Source organism: Theropithecus gelada, chromosome 8 (assembly GCF_003255815.1).
Source record: "Theropithecus gelada isolate Dixy chromosome 8, Tgel_1.0, whole genome shotgun sequence".
NCBI lineage: Eukaryota > Metazoa > Chordata > Mammalia > Primates > Cercopithecidae > Theropithecus > Theropithecus gelada.
Window position 1 is genome coordinate 102,196,966 of NC_037676.1, and position 27,132 is coordinate 102,224,097.

General features: G+C 41.1%; 1 protein-coding gene across 2 annotated transcripts; it reads right to left on the reverse strand.

Moving 5' to 3' along the window:
• Positions 1 to 90: 90 nt before the first annotated feature.
• Positions 91 to 16,217, reverse strand: LOC112629896 (cytochrome c oxidase subunit 6C). Of its 2 annotated transcripts, none has more exons than XM_025393699.1 (4): positions 15,842 to 16,217; positions 14,116 to 14,260; positions 9,917 to 10,045; positions 91 to 457 (listed from the first exon to the last, which is right to left on the reverse strand). In XM_025393699.1, the coding sequence occupies exons 2-3, from the start codon at positions 14,227 to 14,229 to the stop codon at positions 9,932 to 9,934; spliced, it is 228 nt and encodes a 75-aa protein (XP_025249484.1). In that variant the 5' UTR covers positions 14,230 to 14,260; positions 15,842 to 16,217; the 3' UTR covers positions 91 to 457; positions 9,917 to 9,931. The 2 variants fall into 2 exon arrangements, with proteins under 2 accessions (XP_025249484.1, XP_025249485.1); XM_025393700.1 differs by having other exon boundaries at positions 15,520 to 16,050.
• Positions 16,218 to 27,132: the final 10,915 nt, after the last annotated feature.

Below are 27,132 nucleotides of genomic sequence, written 5' to 3' on the forward strand. Positions count from 1 at the left end.
AACCCTACATTTGAATTACCTATTTCAACTATCTGGTGGTGGCACAGCTACCAAATAGTGACAATGAAGGCCAAGGGATAGATTTTATTAGGATTCTATCTCTTCTTAGAGCCCACAGTACAGTAGTCTTACAGGCTCATGAAGAACACTTTAATCCATGGCCCAAGACCAAGTAACTGCAATGAAACGGACAAACTATCACAGTTAAAGATGTGCTAGAACAATGAAATTTTAAAGAACATGGAAATCAAATTAGCTTCATAAACAGTTAAATCCCAAACCAATTCTGATGCTATTAAGTGCCCTGCATTATCATTAAAAACTAAGAAAGACTTACTGTCCAAAGTATTTGTTAATTGTTTATTTATCAAGAGGAACTATTTCTTAGCCCACATATTCATGTGTCATAGTTCAGGAGTCAGTGACAAACTTCTAGGTAATCCAACCTGAAGAAATTCTGTGAAGAGAAACACAAAGGCTAAGTTAGTGATAAACACTCTCTCAATACTCACCATCTTTGAGGATCAATTGAGGTCTATTCCTACTAGTAGACTTCACACCTTGATCACTCACCCTTAGCCACAGAAAAAGCACAGTTCAGGCTACCTGGACTCCACGTTTCACTCTCCTTTAAGCTCCTTTAAGCTCCCTGACCACTCTGAATAGCCTCTTTTCCATTTTGGGCATACCACACCTTACTGTCATTGCTTGTGTGCATTGAACAAATTCTGCTTTTTTCCTTCTCCTCAATTCTACGCCCACCACTACCCCCACCCCACCGCCAATGCCCCTTATTTAGCCACATATTGTTTCTGTTCCAAGCCATATTTTTGTTCCTGTCTCCAAATGTTCTCTCATATAGGTTTTTAAACATAATCTTAAAAATGGTAAAAATCTAACAAATTTAGCCTATTAATATCTTCTGATTATAAAACGCATGCTCCCTGTAAATTTTGAAAATTTCAAAGTTAAAGCAGATATGTTAAGATTATAAACAACTATTAGTATTTTCTTGATCTTTTTTCCTTAATACACATGATACCCAACTTATGATGGTTTGACTTACAATTTTTTGACTTTCTAATGGATTTTCTGGGGTCTTACATGCATTTTTGACTTATGATATTCTCAACATATAAGGTTTATTGGGATGTAACCCCCATATATATAGTGCAACTGAAATGCTTATTTAGGAATACTGCCAAAATAACAGTTTCACATTCTCTGTGTCACAGCAAACTCATTTACAAGGCATAAACCCAGACTGAAGTGTCGAAAAGAGACTTTACATTGTTCTTTTTTCTTAAATATACACATAAGATTCCAGAGTAGGAAGTATCAGGTACTTCATACATGCTATCAAATCAATTTAGATGACTTTTCATCAGCACAGCAGTCCGTCCTTTTCTAGATGTCCATGAGGCATAAGGACCTTGTGAATACAACAGACCAAACCAGACCTATGGAAAGCCAGCTAGTCACTCGTGGACATCCACCTAACAAACTATAGTGTCCCAAATACTTTTTTTTTTTAAAAGTGACTTCTAAAAGTGTAACATTCATAATGCCAATCTAACAATTAATAGTATAACCTATAAAAATGATTTTAAACATAAAAAGTAGTTTCATGTCAGCAAGATAGACTGTGAAGCTCCAGGTCCCCAAACCTCCACAAAAAATAATGAGTAAACATATGGACCAAAAATTTTAAAAAGTTTAGCTTTGTAAGAACTCTAGAAACCAGTTGAGCAGCAACCAAAGGAACCACCTAACCAAGAAAAAGTCACACTCAAAGTAGCAGGAAATGGCATTTTTGCTCACTCTTGCCAAACGCCCTCCTCAGTGCAATACAGTCAGAAGAAAACTACCCTGTCTCTTCCCTTAGGACATAAAGAATGAAACTGGCCTGCAATGTTCTGGTTTGTATGGAGCTGCCCAAGGGACTGCTTTCTGTCTTGCCTGAATCAGAGTGCTAATGGGAACAATGGCATAGTTTGGACAGGAGGTTGGAAAGAGCTGAAAGCAATAATGGGTACCATGGCATGAGTGAGCTGCAGGGGAACACAGACCTACAGAAACCTGTGGGCAAGAGAGCAGAGGCAAAAGAATACAACAGAACAGCTAAGACTCCAAGAGGAAGCTGGAGGCAAACTCAGGAAAACTAAGAAAAACTAAAGGCAGCTGTGTATAGGAGGAAACTAAAACTAATGCATATGCACAGGCCCAGGGAAGATGGCATCCCCAGAAAAAGTTTGAGAGGACACCAAGCCTTTATGGTGCGCTAATCAGTGAAGGCCTTTCCATGCACGGAGCCAGTCTGCACAGGGAGAGGTAGCTGGTTTTGCAAATGCCTGAATTTCACAAAAGATCACAAGGCACATAAAGAAATACAGAAACATGAACGATTAAAAGAAACAAATCTCCACAAACCAACCCTGAAGAAACAGAAACTGCTGACTAACTCTAAAAAACTTAAGAAAAACTATCTAAAAAATGCTCAATGAGCTAAAGGAGAATGTGGACAACTAAGCAAAATTAGATAAACATTATATAAACAAGTGAGAATATAAACAAAGAGAAAATGATTTCTAAAAACCAAACACACTCTGGAGGTGAAAAATATAGTAACTGAATGGGGGGAGAAGGGGTAGGAATCACTAGAGGGATTTAACAGCAGACTCAGGCAGAGGAAAGAATCAGGAAACTTGAAGACAGATCATTTGAAGTTATCAAGTCTGAAGAGCAGGCCAGACATGGTGGCTCATGCCTGTAATCCCAAAACTTTGGGAGGCCAAGGTGGTAGGATCACCTGAGCCTAGGAGTTCAAGACTAGCCTAGGCAACATGGTGAGACCCCATCTCTATAAAATTAAATTTTTAAAAGTCTGGAAGAGAAAAAAAAAAAGGAACTAGCTTAAGACATCTGACTACACCAAGCAGACCAATATAGGTATTATGGGAGTCCCAGAAAAGAAAAAGGGCAGAGAGCTTAAAAAACCACACAAAACACCTGTCAACTGAGAATAACATATCCCACAAAACAGTCCTTCAAAAATGAAGGAGAAATTCCCAGATAAAAAAGTCAAAGGAGTTTTATCATTAGATTTGCCTTACAGAAATGCTAAAGGGAATCCTTCAAGTTGAAACAAAAAGGACACCAGTCAGTAACTCAAAGTCATGTGAAAATATAAAGTTCTCTGGCAAAGAATACAGAAACTTGTATTAAAATTTGGTTTGTGCCAGGTACAGTGGCTCATGCCTGTTGTCCCAGCACTTTGGGAGGTCCAGGCAGGCAAATCACTTGCGGTCAGGAGTTCAGGACCAGTCTGGCCAACACGGTGAAATCCCATCTCTACTAAAAATATAAAAGTTAGCTGGGCACAGTGGGGCGCATCTGTAATTCAAGCTACTCGGGAGGCTGAGGCATGAGAATTGCTTGAACCCACGAGGTGGCAGTTGCAGTGAGCCGAGATTGCATCACTACATTCCAGCCTGGGTGACAGAGTGAGACTCCATCTCTTTAAAAAAAAAAAAAAAAAAAAATTGGTCTGTAAATTCACTTTTCTTTTATAGGATTTAAAAGACAAAAGCATAAGAACTATAGGTCCATGTTAATGGATACATAATATATAAACACATAATGTGTGATACCAGTAACACAGGAGAAGAGGGTGGGTGGTGTAAAGGAGTTGAGTTTTTATATGCAATTGAAGTTGTTATAAGTTTAAAATAAATCATTATAACTTTAGCATATTTCACGTAATTCCCATGGTAACCACAAAGAAAATACTGAATACAAAAGGAAAGACTGAAACATGTCACTATAAAAGAATGAGGAAAGAAATGAGGGACAAAGAAGCTGTAAGACATACAGAAAACAAAATGGCAATACTGTGTCTTTATCAGTAATAACCTTAAATGTAAATGGATTAAACTCCCCAACCAAAAGACAATGACAGAATGGATTAAAAACCTGGATCCAATTATATGCTGTCTACAAGACTCACTGTAGATGTAAGGACACACAAGATGTAAGACTCATTGTAGATGTAAGCTGAAAGTGAAAGGGTGGAAAAAGGTGTACCACACATATAGTAACCAAGAGAAGAGGGGTAGCTACACTAAATGGGACAAAATAGACCAAGTCTAAAATGTTACAAGAGACAAACAAGAACATTCTATAATTTAAAAAGATTAATTCTAGATCTAGCAATTATAAATACATATGCACCAAACATCAGAGCTCTAAATATATGAAGCAAACACTGACAGAATTGAAGGGAGAAGCAGACAGCTCTACAATAGCAGTGGAGGACTTCAATACCCCACTTTCAATAACTGACAGAACAACTAGACAGAAGGATTAATAAGAAAACACAGGACTTGAACAACACTATAAATCAACTGGACTTAACAAAACACTCCATCTAACAACAGAATACACATTTTTCCCAGGAGCACATGGAACATTCTCCAAGACAAACCATATTTTAGGTCACAAAATAAGTCTTAAATTTTAAAAGACTGGAAATCATACAAAGTATCTTTTCTGATCACAATGGCATGAAACTAGAAATCAAAAGCCAACGGAAAAGAGGAAAATCCACAAATGTGTTTCAGTTAAACAGACTCTATCAATCAATAAATTAAAAATAAATTACAAGGAAATTTTAAAAGAAAAACTATATCAACCTAAGAACTAGAAAAAGAGGAATTAAACCCAAATGTATCTGAAGTAAATAATATTAGAGATAAACAAAATAGACTACAATAGAGAAAAATCAAAGCCAACAGTCAGTTCTTTGAAAAGATCAAATCGACAAACCTTTAGTCAGACTAATAAAAAAGAGAACCACCAAATAACAGAGGGAACATTACAACTGATTGTACAGATCTAAAAGGAGTAAGAATGCTATGAACAATTACATGTAAAAAAACGAGATGACCTAGAAGAAACAGAAATACACAACTCAAAAAAGAAAATTTTGCGGGGGGTGGGGACAGCATCTCCCTCTGATACCTAGGCTGGAGTGCAATGGTGCAATCACTGCTCACTGCAGCCTTGACCTCCCAGGCTCTGGTGATCCTCCCAGGTAGCTGCGACTGCAGGCATGCGCCATCACACACATTATTTTTTGTATTTTTTTTTTTTTTTGTAGAGACGGGGTTTCACCATGCTGCCCAGGCTGGTTTCAAACTCCTGGGCTCAAGCAATTCACCTGCTTTGGCCTCCCAAAGTGCTGGGATTAGAGGCTTTATAAGCTACCACACCCACCCTAGAAATCCTAACCAAGACTGGATCAGGAAAAAAGTAATCTGAACATCTATAACTAGTAGGAATTTTTAGTCAGTAGCCAAAAACTTCAACAAAGAAGAGTTCAAGACCACATGGTGAATCTTACCAAACTTTTTTTGAGACAGGGTCTCATATTCTGTTATCCAGGACGGAGTACAGTGCTGTGATCATAGCTTACTGCAGCCTTAAACTCCCGTGCTCGAGTGAACCTCCTGCCCCAGCCTCCCAAGTAGCTGAGACTACAGGCATGCACCACCACACCCAGCTAATTAAAAATATATATATATATATATATATATTTTTGTTTGTTTGTTTGTTTGTTTGGTAGAGACGGGGTCTTGCCATGTTGCACAGGCTGATCTTTAACTTCTGGGCTATAGTGATCCTCCTTTCTCAGCCTCCCAAAGTGCTGGGATTATAGGCATGAGCCACCATGCCCAGACCTCTATGAAACCAGCACCAATCCTCCTCAAGTTTTTCCAAAAACAGTGAGAAAAAGGGAACATTTCCACATTCATTCTATAAGGCCAGCATTATCCTGATACCAAAGACAAACACACAAGAAAACTATAGGCCAAATCCTTGAACACAGATGCAAAAAATCCTCAACAAACCACTAGCAAACCAGATTTGACAGTGCATTAAAAGAATCATACACCATGATTAAGTGGAATTTATCCCTAGGATGCAAGGATAGTTCAACACATTTTGTGACATACCACGCTGACAGAATGAAGGATAAAAAACACATCTCAAAAAAATGCAGAAAAAGTATTTGACAAAATTCAACATCCTTTCATGATCAAAACTATCAACAGAAGGAATGTACTTCAACCCAACCATGGCCAAAAAGGACAAACTAATATAGTGAACACAGAAAACGTGAAAGCTTTTCCTCTAAGACCTAGAACTAGACAAGGACGCCCACTCTTGCCACTTCTATTCAATGTAGTACTGGAAGTCCTAGCCAGAGCAATAAGGCAAGAAGGAATAAGCAGCATCCAAAAAGGAAAGGAATAAGTAAAACTATCTGTTTACAGATCACATAATCTTACCTCCAGCAAACCCTAAAGTTTTCTCACACAGAAGTGTCAGAATAAATCAAAATAAATGAATTCTGCTAAGTTGGAGGATACAAAAATCAGCTCTTTCTATACACCAACAAGAAGGAAATAAAGGAATCCCTAAAAAAGGAAATTAAGAAAATAATTCGGCCGGGCGCGGTGGCTCAAGCCTGTAATCCCAGCACTTTGGGAGGCCGAGGCGGGTGGATCACGAGGTCAGGAGATCGAGACTATTCTGGCTAACATGGTGAAACCCCGTCTCTACTAAAAATACAAAAAACTAGCAGGGCGTGGTGGCAGGCGCCTGTAGTCCCAGCTACTTGGGAGGCTGAGGCGGGAGAATGGTGTGAACCCGGGAGGCGGAGCTTGCAGTGAGCCGAGATCCAGCCACTGCACTCCAGCCTGGGAGACACAGCGAGACTCCGTCTCAAAAAAAAAAAAAAAAAAAAAAAAAAAAGAAAATAATTCTATTTATAATAGCACAAAAATAATACTTAGGAATGTATTTAACCAGGAATATGAAAGACTTAAACACTGACCTAGATGAAACAGATATATACCTGTACACTGCTAAAAAAAAAACTAGCAAATCTCAATCATGCAATCCCCACAGTAAATACAGAATATACATAAAGAAAATACAGAATATACACAAACGGAAATAAGAAGGAAACTGAAACACGTCACCGTAAAATAAAGGAAAAGTACGGAAAGAAATGTGTGTCCTTGGATTACAGTAGTCTCCTTTTATCCAGGGTGGTATGTTTCAAGACACCTCCAGTGAATTCCTGAAACTACGGATGGTACCAAACCCTACATAGCTATGTTTTTTCCTATATACACACACACACCTATAATAAAGTTTAACTCATAAATTAGGCATAGTAAGAGATTAGCAACAATAAAAGAAATTAAAGATGCAAAATACTGCTAAAAGAAATTAAAGATACAAAGAAGAAGAAAGACATGGATTGGAATACTTAATAGTATTAAGATGTCCATACTACCAAAAGTAATCTACAGATTTAATGCAATCCCTATCAAAATCCCAATGGCATTTTTTACAGAAATAGAAAAATCCATCCTAAAATTCACACTCTTAAGAAATCCCAAATAGCTAGACCACTCTCCGGGCAGGGGGAAAAAAAGAACAAAGCTGAAGGACTCACACTTACTGATTTTAAAGCATACTACAAAGCTACAGTGTAGCAGTCATCCCTTATTTGTGGTTTAACCTTCTACCACTTCAGTTACCCACAGTCAACTGCGGTTCAAAAACAGGTGAGGACAGTACAACAAGATATTAAGAAATCACATTCACCTTTTATTACTATACACTATCATTGTTCTATTTTGTTATTGTTGCTAATCTCTTACTATGCCTAATTTATCAGTTAAACGTCATCATAGGTAGGTATGTATAGGAAAAACAACATAATATATATAGGATTTGGTACTATCTGTGGTTTCAAGAATCCACTGGAGGGGTCTTGAAACATATCTTAGATAAAACAGACTAGTGTAATCAAAACAGTGTAGTACTGACCTGAAGACAGACATACAGACTAATGAAATAGACAGCCCAGAAATAAACTCTCACATTTAGAGTCAAATGATTTCACCAAGGTACCAAGACCATTCCATGGAAGAGGACAATCTTAACAAATGATTTTGGGAAAACTGGATACCACATGTAAAAGAATACAGTTGGCTCTTTACACCCTAGACAAAAATTCAAGTGAATCAAAGATCTAAAGACAAGAGCTAAAACTATAAAAGTCACAGAAGAACACATAAAAAAGACTTCATGACACTGGATTTGGCAATGACCTACTGAATATGACACTAAAAGCACATAAAACAAAAGTAAAAATAAATTCGACATCAAAATTTCTGTGTATCAAGGGACACAAGAGTGAAAAGGCAACCTATGAAATGGGAGAAAATATTTACAGATCATATCTAATAAGGGGTTAATATCCAGAATATATACAGAACCACAACTTAACCAGTAAACAAAAAACCAAATTTGAAAATGAGCAGAACTGAATAAACTTCTCCAAAAATAACATACAAATGGCATATAAGCACATGAAAAGATGCTCAACATCACAAATAATCAGGAAAATGCAAATCAAAACAACAATGTGATAACACCTCATAACTATTAGGATGGCTACTATCAAAAATACCAAAATTATGCCAGGCACAGTGACTCACGCCTGTAATCCCAACACTTTGGGAGGCCAAGGTAGATGGATCACCTGAGCCCAGGAATTCAAGCCCAGCCCAGGTAATACAGTGAAACCCTGTCTCTACTACAAATACAGAAGTTAGCCAGGTATGGTGGCATATGCCTACAGTGCCAGCTTCTTGGGATGCTGAGGCAGGAAGATCCCTTGAGCCTGGGAGGTTGAGGCTGCAGTGAGCCATGATCGCACTACAGCCTGGCTGACAGAAGGAGATCCTGTTAAAAAAAAGTGTTGGGGAGGATGGAAAGAGTGTAAAATGGTGCAGCCACTATGGAAAATGGTATGGCAGTTTCTTAAGAGATTAAAAATCCTATGATTCCAGCAATTCCACTTTTGAATATATCCCAAAAGAACTGAAAGCAAGGCCTTGAAGGAATATTTGTATGCCTAGGTTCACAGTATCACTCGCAATCAAAAAGTGGAAGCAACCCAAGCGTCTACTGATGGATGAATGTATAACAATGTGACACAACTAAAATAGATCATTCAGCTTTAAAAAGAAAGGAAACTTTGACACATGCTGTAACATGGATGAACCTTGAGTACATTACACTAAGTGAAATAAGCCAGTCACAAGAAAACAAATACCATATGATTCTACTTACGAGATGCCTGGGGTAGCCAAATTCTTAGAAAGTAACACAGTGGCTGCCAGGGTCTAAGTGGAGGTGTGAATGGGTTGCTTAATGGATATAGTTTCAATTCCATAAGAAGAATTCTGGAGACTGGTTGCACAATGTGAATGAACTTAACACTACTAAACTGTACAATTAAAAATGGTTAAGACTGCAAATTTTATCTTACAGATGCTCCTTAACTTACCATCAGGTTACATTCTGATAAAACCATCATAAGTTTAAAATATCTTAAGTTGAAAATGCATTTAATACACCTAACCTACATCATAGCTTAGCCTTCCCTATCTTAAATGTGCTCAGAACACGTATGTTAGCCTACAGTTGCAGAAAATCATCTAACACAAAACCTAGCTTATAACAAAACACTGAGTATCTCACACAACACTACCAAGTACAGCATCAGTTGTTTACCCTTGTGATTATGTGTCTGACTGGGAGATGTGGTCATTGCTGCTCCCCCACATCACAAAAGTATTGTGCCACTTATTGCTCATGTGGACAAAGATCAAAATCCAAAGTATGGTTTCTACCAAATGTGTATCACTTCCACACCATCGTAAAGTCAAAAAATCTTAAGTCCAAACATTGTAAGTCACGGACAGTCATCTGTATTTGCATTTTACCACAATTAGAAAATTTTTTAAGTAACTTCAAATAACCATATTACCTTTATATTCCAAGATTACTTTACACTCTGAAAGATACCAGCCTTCCTCATCTCCTCAAAATCTTTCATGGCATCATAGTTTCTGTAGAAATCTGCATATGCCTTCTTTCTTTTATCAGCCACACCAACCTAAAAAGCAACCATCCATTAGTTTATTTTTCAGATTACTGGAAATTAGATTTCAGATTATAATATCTAAAGACAAGGTAGCACACATGTTTTTGTTCACCCTTTAATTTAAACTCTACATTTTCTAAGGGGTGGAGGTGGTGACAGATAAAAAGGAAGACAAAGTGTAAGAAATAGCTACATTTGCAAAGAAAAGAATAGGGGAATAAGGTGTCTATTTTGTTTTGTTTGAGGTTTCTGTACAAAGGGTGGGCAGGGTTCAACAGAGAAAGAACAAATGAAGATCCAAGACAAAATATGGAAAGTTTAAGTGATTTTACTATTATTATCTTTTTAAACATGGGGTCTCCCTCTGCAGAAATACACAAAAATCATGCTACCTGATGGAGTAATGTAGTAAGAACCCTTTACCTGACCAATTTTACTACTTCACTTCTACTTTAATTACCAATTTCTTCCCAGTAATAAATCAAGAGGCAGAGGCCGGGTGTGATGGTTCATGCCTATACTCCCAGCACTTTGGGAGGCCGAGGGGGGCAAATCACGAGGTGAGGAGTTGGAGACCAGCCTGGCCAACATGATGAAACTCCATCTCTACTAAAAATACAAAAATTAGCCGGGCATGGTGGCGGGCAGTTGTAAACCCAGCTACTTAGGAGGCAGAGGCAGGAGAACTGCTTGAACCCGGGAGGCCTCGGAGGGTTCAGTGAGCCGAGATCGTGACACTGCACTCTAGCTTGGGTGACAGAGCAAGACTCCGTCTTAAAAAAAATAAAATAAAAAGAGGCAGAAGCGCAAGTGCTGGGGGCCATCATTACACATACGGTTAATTTGGACTCTCCCTACTTCATTTAGTCATCCATCTGACAGACAGGAGACAGCCAAGGGTCCTCGAAAAACAGCCTGAAGGCTGAAAGGCCAGACTGTTGGACCCAGATCCCACGACACTGAGGGAGAACTGCACATTTGCCTGCCCTTTCAGGACTGATTCTTTTTGACTAATGGCCACAGGCACACTGGGGGTAAATAGGGTGGAGCCAGGAGAAGTTGCACCTTTTGCAGTGGGAAGGACCCTAGTCTTTTCAGCTCCTGTGTGGTGGCCTGGTATTCAATCTGTGAGGTGGGGGCCTGTTAGCAGGACACCCCCTCACTTTGCCGAGTCTGTTTTATTTGTTCCTTTTCACCCAATAAATTCAGCCCTCCTCACCCTTCAGTGTGTCCATGTGCCTAATTTCTCCTGGTTGTGACACAAGAACCCAAATTTAGCTAAAGTAAGCATCACATCCATCCCTTCTACAAACATTTACCTCATGCCCACTATATATGCCAGGCAGCAGGAATCTCAAGTACCTAAAGATTTTTTGTGCTTGTCTCTCCAAAGAGTACCAAAGCATAGGTCCACTTACTGCTTTCTCAGTGTTCCATCTCCTCTTTGCTCTCCCAGTTCTCCCTAATTTTTTTTTTTTTGAGACAGTCTGGCTCTATCACCCAGCCTGGAGTGCAGTGGTGGGATCTCAGCTCACTGCAACCTCCGCCTCCCCATTTTTTTTGTTGTTTTTTGTTTTTTTTGAGACAGAGTCTTGTTCGTTGCCCAGGCTGGAGTGCAATGGTACGAACTCGGCTCACTGTAACCTCCACCTCCTGGGTTCAAGCAATTCTCCTGCCTCAGCCTCCCAAGCAGCTGGGATTACAGGTGCCCGCCACCAAGCCCAGCTAATTTTTTTGTATTTTTACTAGAGATGGGGTTTCACCATGTTGGCCAGGCTAGTCTCAAACTCCTGACCTCAGGTGATCTGCCCGCCTCTGCCTCCCAAAGTGCTGGGATAACTGGCGTGAGCGAGGCACCTGGCCTCGCCTCCCAATCTTGGCTGACACCTCTGCTTCCCAGGCTCAAGCCAACCTCTCACCTCAACCTCCCGAGTAGCTAAGGCCACAGGCATATCATGTATTTTTGTAATTTTAGAAGAAATGTGGCCGGGTGCGGTGGCTCACGCCTGTAATCCCAGCACTTTGGGAGGCCGAGACGGGGGGATCACGAGGTCAGGAGATCGAGACCATCCTGGCTAACACGGTGAAACCCCATCTTTACTAAAAAATACAAAAAAAATTAGCTGGGCATGATAGTGGGCACCTGTAGTCCCAGCTACTCGGGAGGCTGAGGCAGGAGAATGGCGTGAACCCAGGAGGCGGAGCTTGCAGTGAGCTGAGTTCGTGCCACTGCACTCCAGCCTGGGCAACAGAGCAAGACTCCGTCTCAAAAAAAAAAGAAAAGAAAAGAAATGCCCAGCTAATTTTTGTATTTTAGTAGAGATGTAGTTCCTCCATATCGCCCAGGCTGGTCTTGAACTCGTGAGCTCAAGCAATCCGCCCACCTCGGCCTCCCAAAGTGCCAGGATTACAGGCATGAGCCACCAGACCCAGTCCCTCTCCCTAACTTGCAAGGCTTAGATTCCACCTCCTCTATCAAATAGCTATGACCCACAATAACTGTGACCCACAACGTCCCCCAAAACCATTCTTTCAGTTATGTTCTATCTTGCAATGTCTTCTAATTTTTTTTTTTTACCTCCCCAACTTGACTCTAAGTTCTTTAAGAACAGAGATTTAGATACACGCCTTTTGTTTCCTCCAAAGCACTTGGAACTCTACATTACCTAACACTGTACTGAATTTTATACACTGCCTCTTATTCAACAGGTCCTTTTAATAACCTATTTGTGTGTCCAGCACCAAACAATAGAGTGCCACAGTAAACAAGAGACATGGTACCTGCCTTAATGAGGCTCACAGCCCAGTAAAGAATATAAACACTAAACAAAAATTAAGTACAAAGAGTTTAAAAGCAAAGCTCTGAATTCTTTCATGGGGTATTATGACAAGAATAATAAACATATTATCAAAAGCATTTTTATGGAAAAGTTGTAAATATGCAGCCTTTGATTAAAAATAAAGGGCATAACAAAATCCACATCAGGCAGAGTGTTAAAATGCAATTCTGTGATAATTACTCAAAGTGTCAAACAGAACCATAATCAGCTGACCATTCCTGCACGTTCCACACTCATGGATTCAGCCAACCAAGGACTGAAAACATTTGAGGAAAAAAATAAAAAATGCTACAAAATTAAAAATACAGTATAAACTACTAACATAGCATTTATATTGCATTAGGCATTCTAAGTACTCTAGAGATGATTTAAAGTATCGTCAGGGCTCCTGAACCAATCCCCCATGGATAGAGGGGCAGAGCCCCTCTACATACTAGCTTCTGTAATGGGTTGAATTGTGTTTGACCAAAATTCATGTGTTTAAGTCCTAACTCTCAGTACCTCAGAATCTAAACGTTTTTGGAAATAAGGGCTTTAACAAGATAACTAAGTTAAAATGAGGCCATTTAGGGTGGGCCCTAATCCAATTTGACTGAAATTCTTTTAACAAATTCAGCAAGCCAGGTGCGGTGGCTCACGACTGTAATCCCAGCAAGGAGGCCAAGGCAGGTGGATCCCTTGAGCCCAGGAGTTCAAGACCAGCCTGGACAACATGACCAACTCTGAAACCTCATCTCTATAAAAAATATAAAAATTAGCCAGTTGTGGTGGTGTGTACCTGCAGTCCCAGGTACCGGGTGACAGAGTAAGACCCTGTCTCAAAGAAAGAAAGAAAAAGGAAAGAAGGAAAAAAAAATGAAAAGAAGGGCAGAAAAAGGAAAGGAAGGAAGGAAAGGAAAAGGAAAAGAAGTTCAGCCACAGATATATGTCTGTGAAGACAAAGAAGGGAGCCATCTACAAGCCAACAGAGGCCTCAGAAGATATCAACCCTGCCAACAGATTTCCAGCCTCCTGAACTGCGAGCAAATTTAAGGCACCCAGTCTATGGTTCTTTGTTATGGCATTCCAGCAAACTAACAGGTTTCATTTAAAGATGGAGGACAAGCTATAGTTCCTGTCACACTGAAGTGAGTGCAGAAAGGGTTAGAAGGAAACACATTACAAGGGGGATTTCTTTAAAAGATTTTTCAACCAAAAACACATACTTTATGACCTCTGGCACAAAGTAAAAAACATACATACCTTATACAAAGCTGCAACTCCCAGGGATAGCACGAATGCTGTAACCATATGAAATCGCAGACGCCTGGCCAGAAGGCCACGCATCTGAGGTTTTGGCAAAACTTCAGGTGCCATGGTAGTTACTCTCCTTGATACGTATGCCAACCTTAAGAGATTCAGAAAATATGATTAAGTACAGAGTTTATTTAAGCCATAAACTTGAGAATGGCCACCTGGAAGCATTGGAGTTGTCCTGAATATAAACTCCGATTAGCAGCAGGTACAAATGAAATGTTTTTCTTTTTTGGCAGAAACAGGGTCTAGCTATGTTCCCCAAGCTGGTCTTAAAAACTCCTGCCCTCAAGTGATCACCCTACCTCGTCTTCCCAAAGTGCTGGGATTCCAGCCTACAAGTGGGTTAAGAAAAAATTAGAGGCAATTCCTAAATTGTTCATCAAGAATTTACATTTAAATAACACAAACTATTGACTGACTAAACGCTGTCATTTGTGTCACAAATCCAGGAATAATATTTGGGTTGAGACATGGGTGAGGGACGGGACTGAAGTCCAATACTCAGGTCTCTGGGCCCTGCATACCTCATGTAGCTCTCCCTACTGAGCTTTTTTTCCTTTCTCGGGTAAAATAATAAAAGAAAAACTCTGAAGAAAATAACATATCAAAATAATTCTCATGCACAGTACATTTTACTACCTAGAGAATCACAGCACGACAGTGGATGGATTCCTCTCACAAAGCCTAAGCTGTCTCTTGGCTTAGCCTGTTTCACCTCTCCCTCCCCCGGCCCCCATACACTGAGCGACTACCATAAATAAAGGCGACTAACTGCGGCACACTAGTAATGGGCGAGCAAAGGCAACAAAAATCTTTCCCAATAAGAAAAATAAGCACTGGCTCCACATTGTAATTAACGATGGCAAACCCATTTATGGAACATTTACTCTTCTAAAAATTTTCTGTCCACTCGTTACACCTTCGCGACAACCCTGTCAGATCATGAGGCAGGTGTTTTCCACGATCACACGATATACCATTAAAACTTTGACGGGAACGTGGCAATTGCCATGAGGGCCCAAATTCCCTAACTACTCCTTTGCCCAGCCTCACCCGGGGGCCCAAAGACCCTTGCGTCCCTGCAGGCCTTCAGCTAACGCGGCCGGGAGTAGGATGGGAAGCCGTGGGGCGAGGGAGGTTGCAGGAAGCCCATCCTTTCTCTCCTGCGACAGGCACGGTGACCCTCCTCCAGCTTCCCAGCTCTAACTTAAAACGCTGCCACACAGCGAGCGACGCTGCCAGCTGCTTCGCCTACACTGACCCTTGCGCCTCACGACCAGCTGCAGAAGAAACCACTACCTCTTTTCTCACAGGAGAAACACCGGGGCCAAAGAGATCAAATGACCTCACCAAGGTCACGATGGCTGGGAAAAACCGCAGCGGGTACCGGCCCCGGGTCGGCTCACTCCGAAGCCCGCTGGGTCCTCGAGGGTCCCGCAGCCCACCCGGCTTCGGTGGGGCCGTCGCAACCCACCCAGTCCCTGTGGTCCACCCGCCGCCCTCCTGAGGCCGCAGCGGAAGCGTGAGGGGGTAGATGCGGAAGAGAGGCCCGAAGCTTCACCACGGCCGAGACACAGAATCACGACTAAATCCGAGGCAGAGAGAAAGCGGGAGGCTGCCGTTGTCACAGCCCGAAGTGTCGGGGTGGAGATGCAAAACGGACCACACTTACCTCAATACCAACGTCCTTCCCAACTAAAGGAAAAATGGACGGCACTCCAGCCGCGCGCAGGCGCGGAATAACAGTGCACTGAGAGAACCTGGCGACGGTAGCCGAAGGAGTTCAAAAGACCTCTAGCGCGCCCACCGCAGGTGACAGCCGACGTTCATTTTCGTGGTCTGCTTCTTTCCTGTGTGACCTTGCAAAACGGGCTTGACCTCCTCATTTATCGACCTCTTTATCTTCTTAGTAAATTGAAGATATTAGTCGTACTCATACACAGAGTCCCAAACCATGTGCACAAACCGACATTTTAATTATAACCAACCTTATGCGAATAACCGTTTGGCTTGGGTAAAAGGTGAAAAAGCCGACTTCTAGGAGCTCAGAGCCCAGAAGATGAGAAAGATAAACAGATTAATACCGATCCCATGAAGTGGGCACTACCACAGAGACGTGGCCCAGCTACTGCAGAAGCAATTCTCTACCTGGCAAAGCTGAGGACGTTTTGATAGAGGGGCGGTATTTGTGTGGGGTTCTTGAGAAAGCACAAGGGTTTTGAAGGAAGGCAACTGGAAGTTCGTGGAAAGTGGTGTAGAAGGGTGAGGCTCTTGTGCCTTAATCATGCCAAGCTGTTTTTATTGAAATAACCTGAATTATTTAAGTCAACCCATCAAGCCCTGTGGAAGATAACTGGGACACAACAGATGCATGATATTGAGTCAATACACTGAGTACCTACTACGTGCCAGATTCTGCTAAACAAGAGGACAGAGGAGGCTCATTCTGGTCAGGGAGTCTTTGTCCTCAACCTATTAACAAACACTCTGGAGGTGAAACCTTTCAGCCACGAAGAAAGGTACTAATTGAGACTCAGAAGTAGGTTTGGACTTTACCAACGTTTTTCAGGCCTCTTATCAAGCAAGGGTCTACCCAGCTGAAAATCTTTGCATGGAATTTGTCCAAAGAGTAATTTGTTTCTACTCTCTTTCCTTCCCCATCCCACCATTGGCCCAAAGAAGAAGTGGTGAACTTCAGAGTTCACACGGATTAGTGTATGTGAAACCATCAGGGAAAGCTTCAGACAAGACGTGGAAGAGATGGAAGCAGACCTGAGTTTCAGTCTAATGGAAAGGCTGGAAAACTGGAGAAATTGGAGAGACAACATTGGCTGGGAGAAGATGGCAAAGACAGGCACACTCAGGGCACAGAGCCTGAACTGAGTGAAATACTGAGTGTTTGTTCTGTGCTTCCCTAGTTATCCAGTGAACCATAGTGAATGACTGAGGGTGACACATGAATAAAACCTGAGTGGTAGGGGTGAAGAGAGACATGTTACATATAGGTTCTGTCCTAGAACCGAACAGACCTGGATTTGAGACCCAGCTCATCAACTTGTAGCTGGCAAATTTCTTAATCTTTCTAAGTCTGCTTTCTCCTCTAAAAATAGTACCCATTTTGTTGGGTTGTGATGTAAATTAAATGGGATAATGTATATGCAGCTTGAGTATCCCTTATCTGAAATGTTTGAGACCAGAAGTGTTTCAGATTTTGGATGTTTTCAGATTTTTTAGTATTTGCAGAATACATGCCAGTTGAGCATCCCAGTAGGAAAATCTGAAATCCGAAATGCTCCACCGAGTATTTCCTGGAGCACCACATCAGTGCTCAAAAGTTTTGAATTTTGGAGCGTTTTGGATTTAGGATTTTCAGATTAAGGGTGCTCAACCTATCCAGTGCTTGACAAACAGGCCTTCTGAATATGCATTCCTCCCTGTGTACTTTTGCCTGTCCTGCATTCCTTCCATCTTCCTTTTAGTAGCAGTGTTTAATTGTCTTTCCAGTAATCAATCCTTCATCACTGCTAGCCATGTGATTCTACAATAGTCAAATCTTATTCCAGACTGGGTGTGGTGGCTCACGCCTGTAATCCCAGCACTTTGGGAGGCCAAGGCAGGCAGATTACTTGAGCCCAGGTGTTGGAGACCAACATGGGCGACATAGTGAGACCACCATCTCCATAAAAATGTTAAAACTTAGCCGGGCATAGTGTGGTGTATGCCCATAGTCCCAGCTACTCAGGAGGCTGAGGCTGGAGGATCACTTGAGCCCAAGAGTTGCAGACTGTAGTGAGCTATGACTGCATCATTGCACTCCAGCCAGACAGAGTGAGACCCTGACTCTAAAAAGAAAAAGAAAAAACATTATTCCAGTTGAGCAGGCGACCCAAGAGTAGCCAAGCAATGTGGCCCATCCCCTTAGCCACAGTAATTTGTTGCGGATGGGCACAGGATTCTGGCCAGGCCAGTGAAACTCAATTCTATGACTTCTGTTGAAACTATTGGGGAAAAGGATCTCTTTTTATAGAGAGAGGAGTTTGCATTGGGTTGGAGTAGGGGTCTTGCAGATCTGTGAGAGTATAAGGCCAGAGGGTACTGTGTGCCTATAATGCACCAAGCACAGCATATGACAAAATGACATGAAAAGCCTCATGAAACTTTCATTCTAGTGAGCTTCGAGGAAAAAAACCAACAAAAATAAAAAATATATCTGAAGGAGGTAAGTGGAATGGAAACAACAGAGTAGATATTAAGAAAGTCTGTGTGAAGAGGTATCTTTTTTGTATTGAAAGATTGATGAAACAACCCACGAAAGAAGCCCATGGTTTACACTAAACTAAAAGATGGCTCGGTGTAAAGACTGGGTTTGTTCTGCATAGCCCTAAGGAATAAAGTAGGATGGATGAGTGGAAGATACTGGGAGTTAGATATCAGTTCAGTATTCACCGTGGCTAGAAATCAATTCCTTTCAAGGTCATCCTCAACCAGAGACACATCCACCTGGGGGAGACAAGGATCCCTTAATTGGTAAATTAAGGGATTCACGTGGTAAATCCCTTAATTGGTAAAACACGACCAACAGTCTTGTTCCCACTATGTCTTTCCATTCTGGCCTTGACAATCACCAGGTCAGCATGTTACCTTAAAATGTGTTGATAAGATGCCCTTTTTAAATACAAACTTAGGGGGAACTTGGGTCCAGGGCAGGGAAACAGCTGGCTGCATGGCAATAGTGATGCCATCTTGAAGAAAAACTGCCATGATGACCGATGTTTGACTACTGCATACCAAGGTGTTTCCATGGCATGGATAGACCCTCATAAAGATGTTTATCTAACCTCCCCAGTGGTCACAAGTTTTGGTAGAAAGTCTGAGGCATGACCAGCTGCACATTTTACCGAAAAAGCTTGCTATATAGAGGATATTTTCTGGAGCACAGGTGCGGGAATCTACCATCCCTCAGCCAACAGAGAGATTGTTTCTGTTCCTAAGTCCCTTTTAAATGTTTCTTCCTAAGAAACTGGATTTGTCAGTCTCTTTCTTCAACCTTTGGGGGCAAGTTTGCGTAGACCTGCCCACCACTGTAGCTTGTTAACTGTGAATCCTGCACTTAGGACAAAACACCCTTGACCATGAATCTTTCCCTTGGGCAGATTTATCAGCCTCTTTTTCAGCCTTTCAGCTTCCTCAGATTTTTGGGGGTAGGTTTGCCTAGGCTGTCTACCGCAGCACACCCAGGAACATCCTGGCTCCTCCATCACTGTCCTGCTCTGAACATGCTTTTGAGAAAACCTGACCTCTCACCTGTGCTGCAGCCTTTCCTGTTGTGAAAAGTGTATATAACACCTAGAAAGGCAAATTACAATGCCAAGAGCTGAAAGGAATGAAATGGACCCTGAAACAAATTAGGCAGTAGTCACTCGAAAGACTGGAAAACTTTCAATCCTTTCAACCATAAGATATATCACTGATACGGTATCAATGGGAAGGGCCATAAATAATTTTATGGATTAAGAAAATGTGAGGGGCTCAGAAGTTAAAAGGTAACAACAAAAACAACCTCTATCTGAGGTAAAATAGCAGTGTCTGCAATATTTGACAAACCTCAGAGGTAGATCTACTGACTCTTTTACATATAATTTATTTCCATTTTCAAATTTAACAAATAATGAGTGTGTTGAGTCAGAGTTAGATCCTAGAGCTAAGAGACGACAGGCTGGGTGTGGTGGCTTACACCGTAATCCCAGCACTTTGGGGGCCAAGGTGGGAGGATAGCTTGAAGCCAGGAGTTCAAGATCAGCCTGGGCAATATAGTGAGACCCTGTCTCTAAAAAAAAAAAAAAAAAAAATGTTTTTTAATTAGGCTGGTGTGGTGGCTCACACCTGTGGTCCCAGCTACTCAGGAGGCTGAGGCAGGAGGATCACTTGATCCCAGGAGTGCAAGACTACAGTGAGTGAGCTATACTGCACTCTCGCCTGGGTGACAGAGCAAGACCCTGTATCTAACAGAGAGATAGAGAAAGAAACAGAAAGAGAGAGAGAGATTTTTCTCTTTACTATTCATTATTACCAAGAAAATCTAGGATTTCAGAGATGCAGCCCAATAATGTAACCAGATTTCCATTCTGCCTCCCCACTGATTAATAAATAAGAAATCACCAGCCAGATTCAACAGGGAAACATATCTGACCCTGAAAGTGGACAGGAAAAAGGAGGCATATTCTTTCCCCTAGAATTATATTCTAACAATTCAGTTGAGGATATGGACCATCACAAGGCTTGAGTCTGGGGACTTTAGTTGACCTGACTATATCCAATATGTAAATAAGGATCCAAGGGAACTCATAAGGGCTAAGAGTTTCTTATGCTGAGAGGGAATTTACCTCTTGTTTATGTCAATTAGCCCATGTAAAACTGGTTTTGTTATACATTGTTTTGCTTAAAGTCACAGTTTCCAAGAACCTATTGATGACGTTAAGTGAGGACTTACTGTACGTCTCAATTCAGACTAGCCACATTTCAAGTTCTAAGTGTGGTTTCTTTGTGACGTTGTTATTGACTAAGCAAATGCTGTGAGTGATGATCTGCAAATGATCCCCTGCTCTTAGAAACTGACGACATTCAACATAGTTCCAAGCGAGGTGAGGTTTGCTGGCTCTACATGCCTCCAAAAAGGGCAGCCTCTACCAGAGAGATCCTTCATTGTCACTGATGCTGTTTGGCATGGGGCTTGGGAGGTACAGGAAGACCCGGTGTGGTTTACGAAAGCCCCTGGAGGAGTGTTCCAAGCTCTTCAGTGGCAGCAGTGTCCCATGTATAGAGTTCACTGCAGCTTATGACAAACAACAGTGACAGTTCAGAGGAAACCTGACTCCTTTCTCAAAGATGGTCCCACACCTCACCTTAAATAGGAGAGGCATGGTGAAAGTTCCAAATAATCTTTTTTTTTTTTTTTTTTTTTTTTTGAGACAGAGTCTCACTCTATAAAGTCTCACTTTCGTTCGGAGCCAAAGTGCAGTGGCGTGATCTCAGCTCACTGCAAACTCCGCCGCCCAGATTCAAGCGATTCTCCTGCCTCAGCCTCCCAAGTAGCTGGGATTACAGGTGTGTGCCACCATGTCCGGCTAATTTTTGTATTTTGGGTAGAGATGGGGTTTCACCATGTTGGCCAGGCTGGTCTCAAACTCCTGACCTCAAGTGATCCACCTGCCTTAGCCTCTCAAAGTGCTAGGATTACAGGCATGAGCCACCATGACTGGCCCCAAATAACTTATTAAATCAGCTGTGTGATGAATAAGTATTTCAATGTAAAATCTTATGGAGGCCAGGTGTGGTGACTCACGCCTACAATCCCAACACTCTGGTAGGCCAAGGCGGGAGGATTGCTTGACCCCAGAAATTCAAGATCAGTCTGGGCAACATAGAGACCTTGTACTCTGAGCTAGCTCCAACTTCCAGTGACCCTGAACTGAAACAATTGGGTAAGTAATTACCTTACTTGTTTATTTTTACGTTTTTAATTTATTCTTTTTTTTTTTTTTTTTTTTTTGAGACAAGAGTCTTGCTATGTTGTCCAGACTTATCTGGACCGCCTGGACTCAAGTGATCCTCTTGCCTCAGGCTCCCAAAGTGTTGGGATTACAGACATGAGCCACTATGCCTGGCCTTGTTTTTATTAATCTTTCCAAGATTTATGTATTTATTACATTTTGTATTACATTTATTTCAATGTTTAATACTAGAAGTGTTTTTGTCCTTATTTAAAAGTTAATGATGTTTTTGTAACCAGAAATATGCCGATGGAATTTACCTCTTGTTTATGTCAATTAGCATGGTAAAACTGGTTTTGTTGTACATTGTTTTGCTTAAAGTCACAGTTTCCAAGAACCTATTGATAACATTAAGTGAGGACTTACTGTATGTCTCAATTCAGACTAGCCACATTTCAAGTTCTAAATAGCCACATGTGACTGTATTGGATAGCACAATTAGAACATTTTAGTCATAAGAAAATGCTCATGAGTCATTGCTAAATGAAAAGGCAAGCTGCAAAGCTATGCCACGTGATCTAATTTTGTAACATGTACATACACTTATACATATGTATGTATATATAAGCAGGAAATAATACTGAAAAGGTATATACCAAAAACTTGCAAGTAATTTTTACATTTTATTTTTATGCAATCCAAATTTTATCATGTCTTGCTTTTATGGTTAGAAAAAAATTAATAATAAATGTGAATTTTTAAAAAGAGAGGTGTATTCGTTTCCTATTGTTGCTGTAACACACTTCCACAAATTTAGTGGCTTAAAACCATACACATTCATTATCTTGCAGTTCGGTAGTTCAAAAGTCTGACACAGGTCTCACTAGATTCAACTTAATGCGTCAGCAGGGTCGCATTCCTTCCAGAGGCTCTAGAAGAGGAAGAATCTGTGCCCTTTTCTAGCTTCAAGGGGCTGCGTGCATTTCTTGGCTTATAATTCCCTTCTTTCATCTTCAAAGCCAGCTCCAACACATCTCTTCCTCTGCCTCTCCTTTTCTCCCTCCCTCTTCCCTGTTCTCCCTTGTGATTATATTGGCCCCACCTGGATAGTGGGGGAACAGTCTCCCTATTTTAGTGTCACCTGGTTAGCAAGCTTAATTCCACCTGCAACGTTATTTCCCTTTGCTATGTAACATATCATAATCCAGGGATTAGTACGTAGACATCTTTGAAGGGCTGTTATCCTTCCTACCACAAGAGGTATGATCATGATTAGTACTGTATAACTAATATTTCCATTCTCCTTTCAGACGCACAGTAGGGTTATACTTCCTTGCTCCCTTCAAAGCAGCCACGTGACTTGCTTTGGTCAATGCAGTATGAGTGGAAGTGGCATGAGTCTTTTCCAGGTAGATGCTTTATAAGACAGCATGTGATTTACTACATTCTCTTTGCCCTGCCTATGATAGGATGGAAGTATTGATGGAGATGGCACTTATGTCATCACCTATGTCTCACCTGGGTCTGTGAGACACTAGGATGAGCAGAGTCCTTCTACCAACCTGTGCTGGCCATATATGGTGAGGGAGAAATAAGTGGTATGTCACTCCACTGAGCCTCAGGGGTTGTTTGGTCCTACAGACAAACAGCTCATCCTGACTGGTACAGGAGGTTAAAAAAAATACAAGCATATAACTGGCAAGAGATAGTATCTCATTGTGGTTTTGACTTGCATTTCTCTAATGACCAGTGATGATGAGCTTTTTTTCATATTTTTGTTGGCTGCATAAATGTCTTCTTTTGAGAAGTGCCTGTTCATATCCTTTGCCCACTTTTTGATGGGATTGTATTTTTTCTTGTAAATTTGTTTAAGTTCTTTGTAGATTCTGGATATTAGCCCTTTGTCAGATGGATAGATTGCAAAACTTTTCTCCCATTCTGTAGGTTACCTGTTCACTCTGATGATAGTTTCTTTTGCTGCGCAGAAGCTCTTTAGTTTAATATGATCCCATTTGTCAATTTTGGCTTTTGTTGCCATTGCTTTTGGTGTTTTAGACATGAAGTCTTTGCCCATGCCTATGTCCTGAATGGCATTGCCCAGGTTTTCTTCTAGGATTTTTATGGTTTTAGGTCTTACATTTAAGTCTTTAATCCATCTTGAGTTAATTTTTGTATAAGGTGTAAGGAAGGGGTCCAGTCTCATTTTTCTGCATATGGCTAGTGAGTTTTCCCAACACCATTTATTAAATAGGGAATCCTTTCCCCATTGCTAGATTATCTCAGGTTTGTCAAAGATCAGATGGTTGTCGATGTGTGGTGTTATTTCTGAGGCCTCTGTTCTGTTCCATTGGTCTATATATCTGTTTCGGTACCAGTACCATGCTGTTTTGGTTACTGTAGCCTTGTAGTATAGTTTGAAGTCAGGTAGCACAATGCCTCCAGCTTTGTTCTTTTTGCTTAGGATTGTCTTGGCTATGCAGGCTCTTTTTTGGTTCCATATGAAGTTTAAAGTAGTTTTTTCCAATTCTGTGAATAAAGTCAGTTGTAGCTTACTGGGGATGGCATTGAATCTATAAATTACTTTGGGCAGGATGGCCATTTTCATGATATTGATTCTTTCTATCCATGAGCATGGAATGTTTTTTCCATTTTTTTGTGTCCTTTCTTATTTCCTCGAGCAGTGGTTGGTAGTTCTTCTTGAAGAGGTCCTTCACATCTCTTGTAAGTTGTATTCCTAGGTATTTTATTCTCTTAGAAGCAATTGTGAATGGGAGTTCACTCATGATTTGACTCTCTGTCTGTTACTGGTGTATAGAAATGCTTGTGATTTTTGCACGTTGATTTTGTATCCTGATACTTTGCTGAAGATGCTTATCAGCCTAAGGAGGTTTTGGGCTGAGATGGTAGGGTTTTCTAAATATACAATCATGTCATCTGCAAACAGAGACAATTTGACTTCCTCTTTTCCTATTTGAATACTCTTTATTTCTTTCTCTTGCCTGATGGCCCTGGACAGAACTCCCAATACCATGTTGAATAGGAGTAGTGAGAGAGGGCATCCTTGTCTTGTAATCATTAAAAAGTCAGGAAACAACAGATGCTGGAGAGGATGTGGAGAAATAGGAACGCTTTTACACTATTGGTGGGAGTGTAAATTAGTTCAACCATTGTGGAAGACAGTGTGGCGATTCCTCAAGGATCTAGAACTAGAAATACCATTTGACCAAGCAATCCTATTACTGGGTATATACCTAAAGGATTATAAATCATTCTACCATAAAGACACATGCACACATATGTTTATTGTAGCACTATTCACAATAGCAAAGACTTGGAACCAACCCAAATGCCCATCAATGATAGACTGGATTAAGAAAATGTGGCACATATACACCATGGAATACTATGCAGCCATAAAAATGGATGAGTTCATGTCCTTTGCAGGGACATGGATGAAGCTGGAAACCATCATTCTCAGCAAACTATCACAAGAACAGAAAACCAAACACTGCATGTTCTCACTCATAAGTGGGAGTTGAGCAATGAGAACACTGGACACAGGGAGGGGAACATCACACACCGGCCCCTGTCATGGGGTGGGGCATTAGGGGAGGGATAGCATTTAGAGAAATACCTAATGTAGGTGAAGAGTTGATGGGTGCAGCAAACCACCATGGCACGTGTATACCTATGTAACAAAACTGCACATTCTACACATGTACCCCAGAACTTAACATATAATAATAATAAAAAAGAAATCTTACGAAAGGCAAAGTGATGATGGCAATCTCATTGAGCTTTAATCTGAAGTATATAAATTACTGTGATAAATTAAACACAGACAAATTTCCTTAGAAAGCCATAAAACACTAGAATTTTCCCAGAAATAAGATATTGAGTTTTTGCTCTCCAATCCCCAAATCAAAATGTTACAGTAAAATGTTTGTTTTAATACATGTTTTCTCCTTTGCTGTAAAATAAATAAACGAATAAATGTTTAAAAAATACAAGTATCTGTTTTCGTTAGGGATGCATGTGTGTGAATGCTGAGGCAGATAAACTGAGTGACAGAGACAGTGGGAATGTAAAAAAGTAATGGGGACATTAAGATGGGCCTGGAAATAAGCTATGTTGATCATTACGATGTCTTCTAAATTGAAAACAAAATTGAATGGTGGAGCCCAGCCCTTCAACATTAGGGGCTTCCCTGTGCTCAGCCCTGACTGACCTCTAGAGAAGCTGTGAAGAGACCTTGAGTTTTGAAATAGAATCTGTCTTCTGCTTAAGAGTCCTGCTTTGCTGCTGACCTAGGGGAATGCTGGATGTTTGGGTCCCTTCGGGAGTTGAGTGCCTGAGGCACTAGCTTCCCAAGACTTCTGATGGAGTACTGAATTCTAGGGGACCCTGGGCTCCCCTGAAGCTTGTTCGTGGATTGGGGACAATGTTTTCTATCCTCTCCAAGGGCTGAGTTCCTGCCTCACTCTATTTGTAAGCCCTGTGTGGCCCCTAGTCATTTGTAAAACATGTTCACATATGTTTTCAATTTGTCCTCTCAATAATCCTGTGAGATATGCAGGAATTTCTTTATTTTATTTTATCTTATTTATTTATTTAGAGACAGAGTCTCACTCTGTCACCCAGGCCCGAGTGCATGGCGCAATCACAGCTCACTGCAACATTGCAGTCCTGGGCTCAAGTGATCCTCCTGCCTCAGCCTCCTGAGTAGCTGGTATGACAGATGCATGCTACCACACCCAGCTCATTAAAAAAATTTTTTTGTTGTTGAGACAGGGTCTTACTATGTTGCCTAGGCTGGTCTCAAACCCCCTGGCTCAAGTGATCCTCCCATTTCAGCCTCCCAAAGTGCGGGGATTAAAGGCACGAAACACCACGTCTGGCCTCTGGTTTTTAGATAAACAAACTGAGAGTCATAGTGGTAGAAAAACAGAAACACTGAGACTGGAATCTAGAGTGTGAGAATCCAGAGATTCCCTTCCACAGCAGGGCTGTGGAGAGCACATCCAAGGAAACAAATCCATCTCAGTGGATAACACTCATTAGCCTAGGATAGTTCACTGAGCACCGATGGTGTGCCCTGTGTGGTTGTCCCTAATGGCTGAGAGGATAGTCCCAAGTCACTGAGGACACTTCCTAAATCAGTAGATCATTCCAGAGCCTTCAGTTTCTTTTAGTTGAATTGATAAATTCTCCTAGGTCCTACTTAGAAAATCAAAGAGGTTATTTATTCAAATGATGAGGTCTGTTCTATAACTAAGTACCAGATATTTGTGTTCCTTTGGGCATTTCAGAAGCAGTACTAATTAAAACGATTTTCCCAGAATCGGGCTGACATCAATCACAGAAGCTACACACAGAGATGACCCAGCCTGATAATGGCCTTTGTGAAATGAAGCTGTTAAATGAAAGAGTCACGTTAAACTCAGCTTCATTTTGAATACAGAGACAGCAAAAA

What these genes read in the sequence shown, in the direction of transcription:
- LOC112629896 (XM_025393699.1), bottom strand. Translation starts at nt 14,229, where the DNA reads ATGGCACCTGAAGTTTTGCCAAAACCTCAGATGCGTGGCCTTCTGGCC. An exon ending in GAGTTGCAGCTTTGTATAAG is followed by an intron (nt 10,046 to 14,115) that starts GTATGTATGTTT and finishes GTTGCTTTTTAG; the next exon opens with GTTGGTGTGGCTGATAAAAG.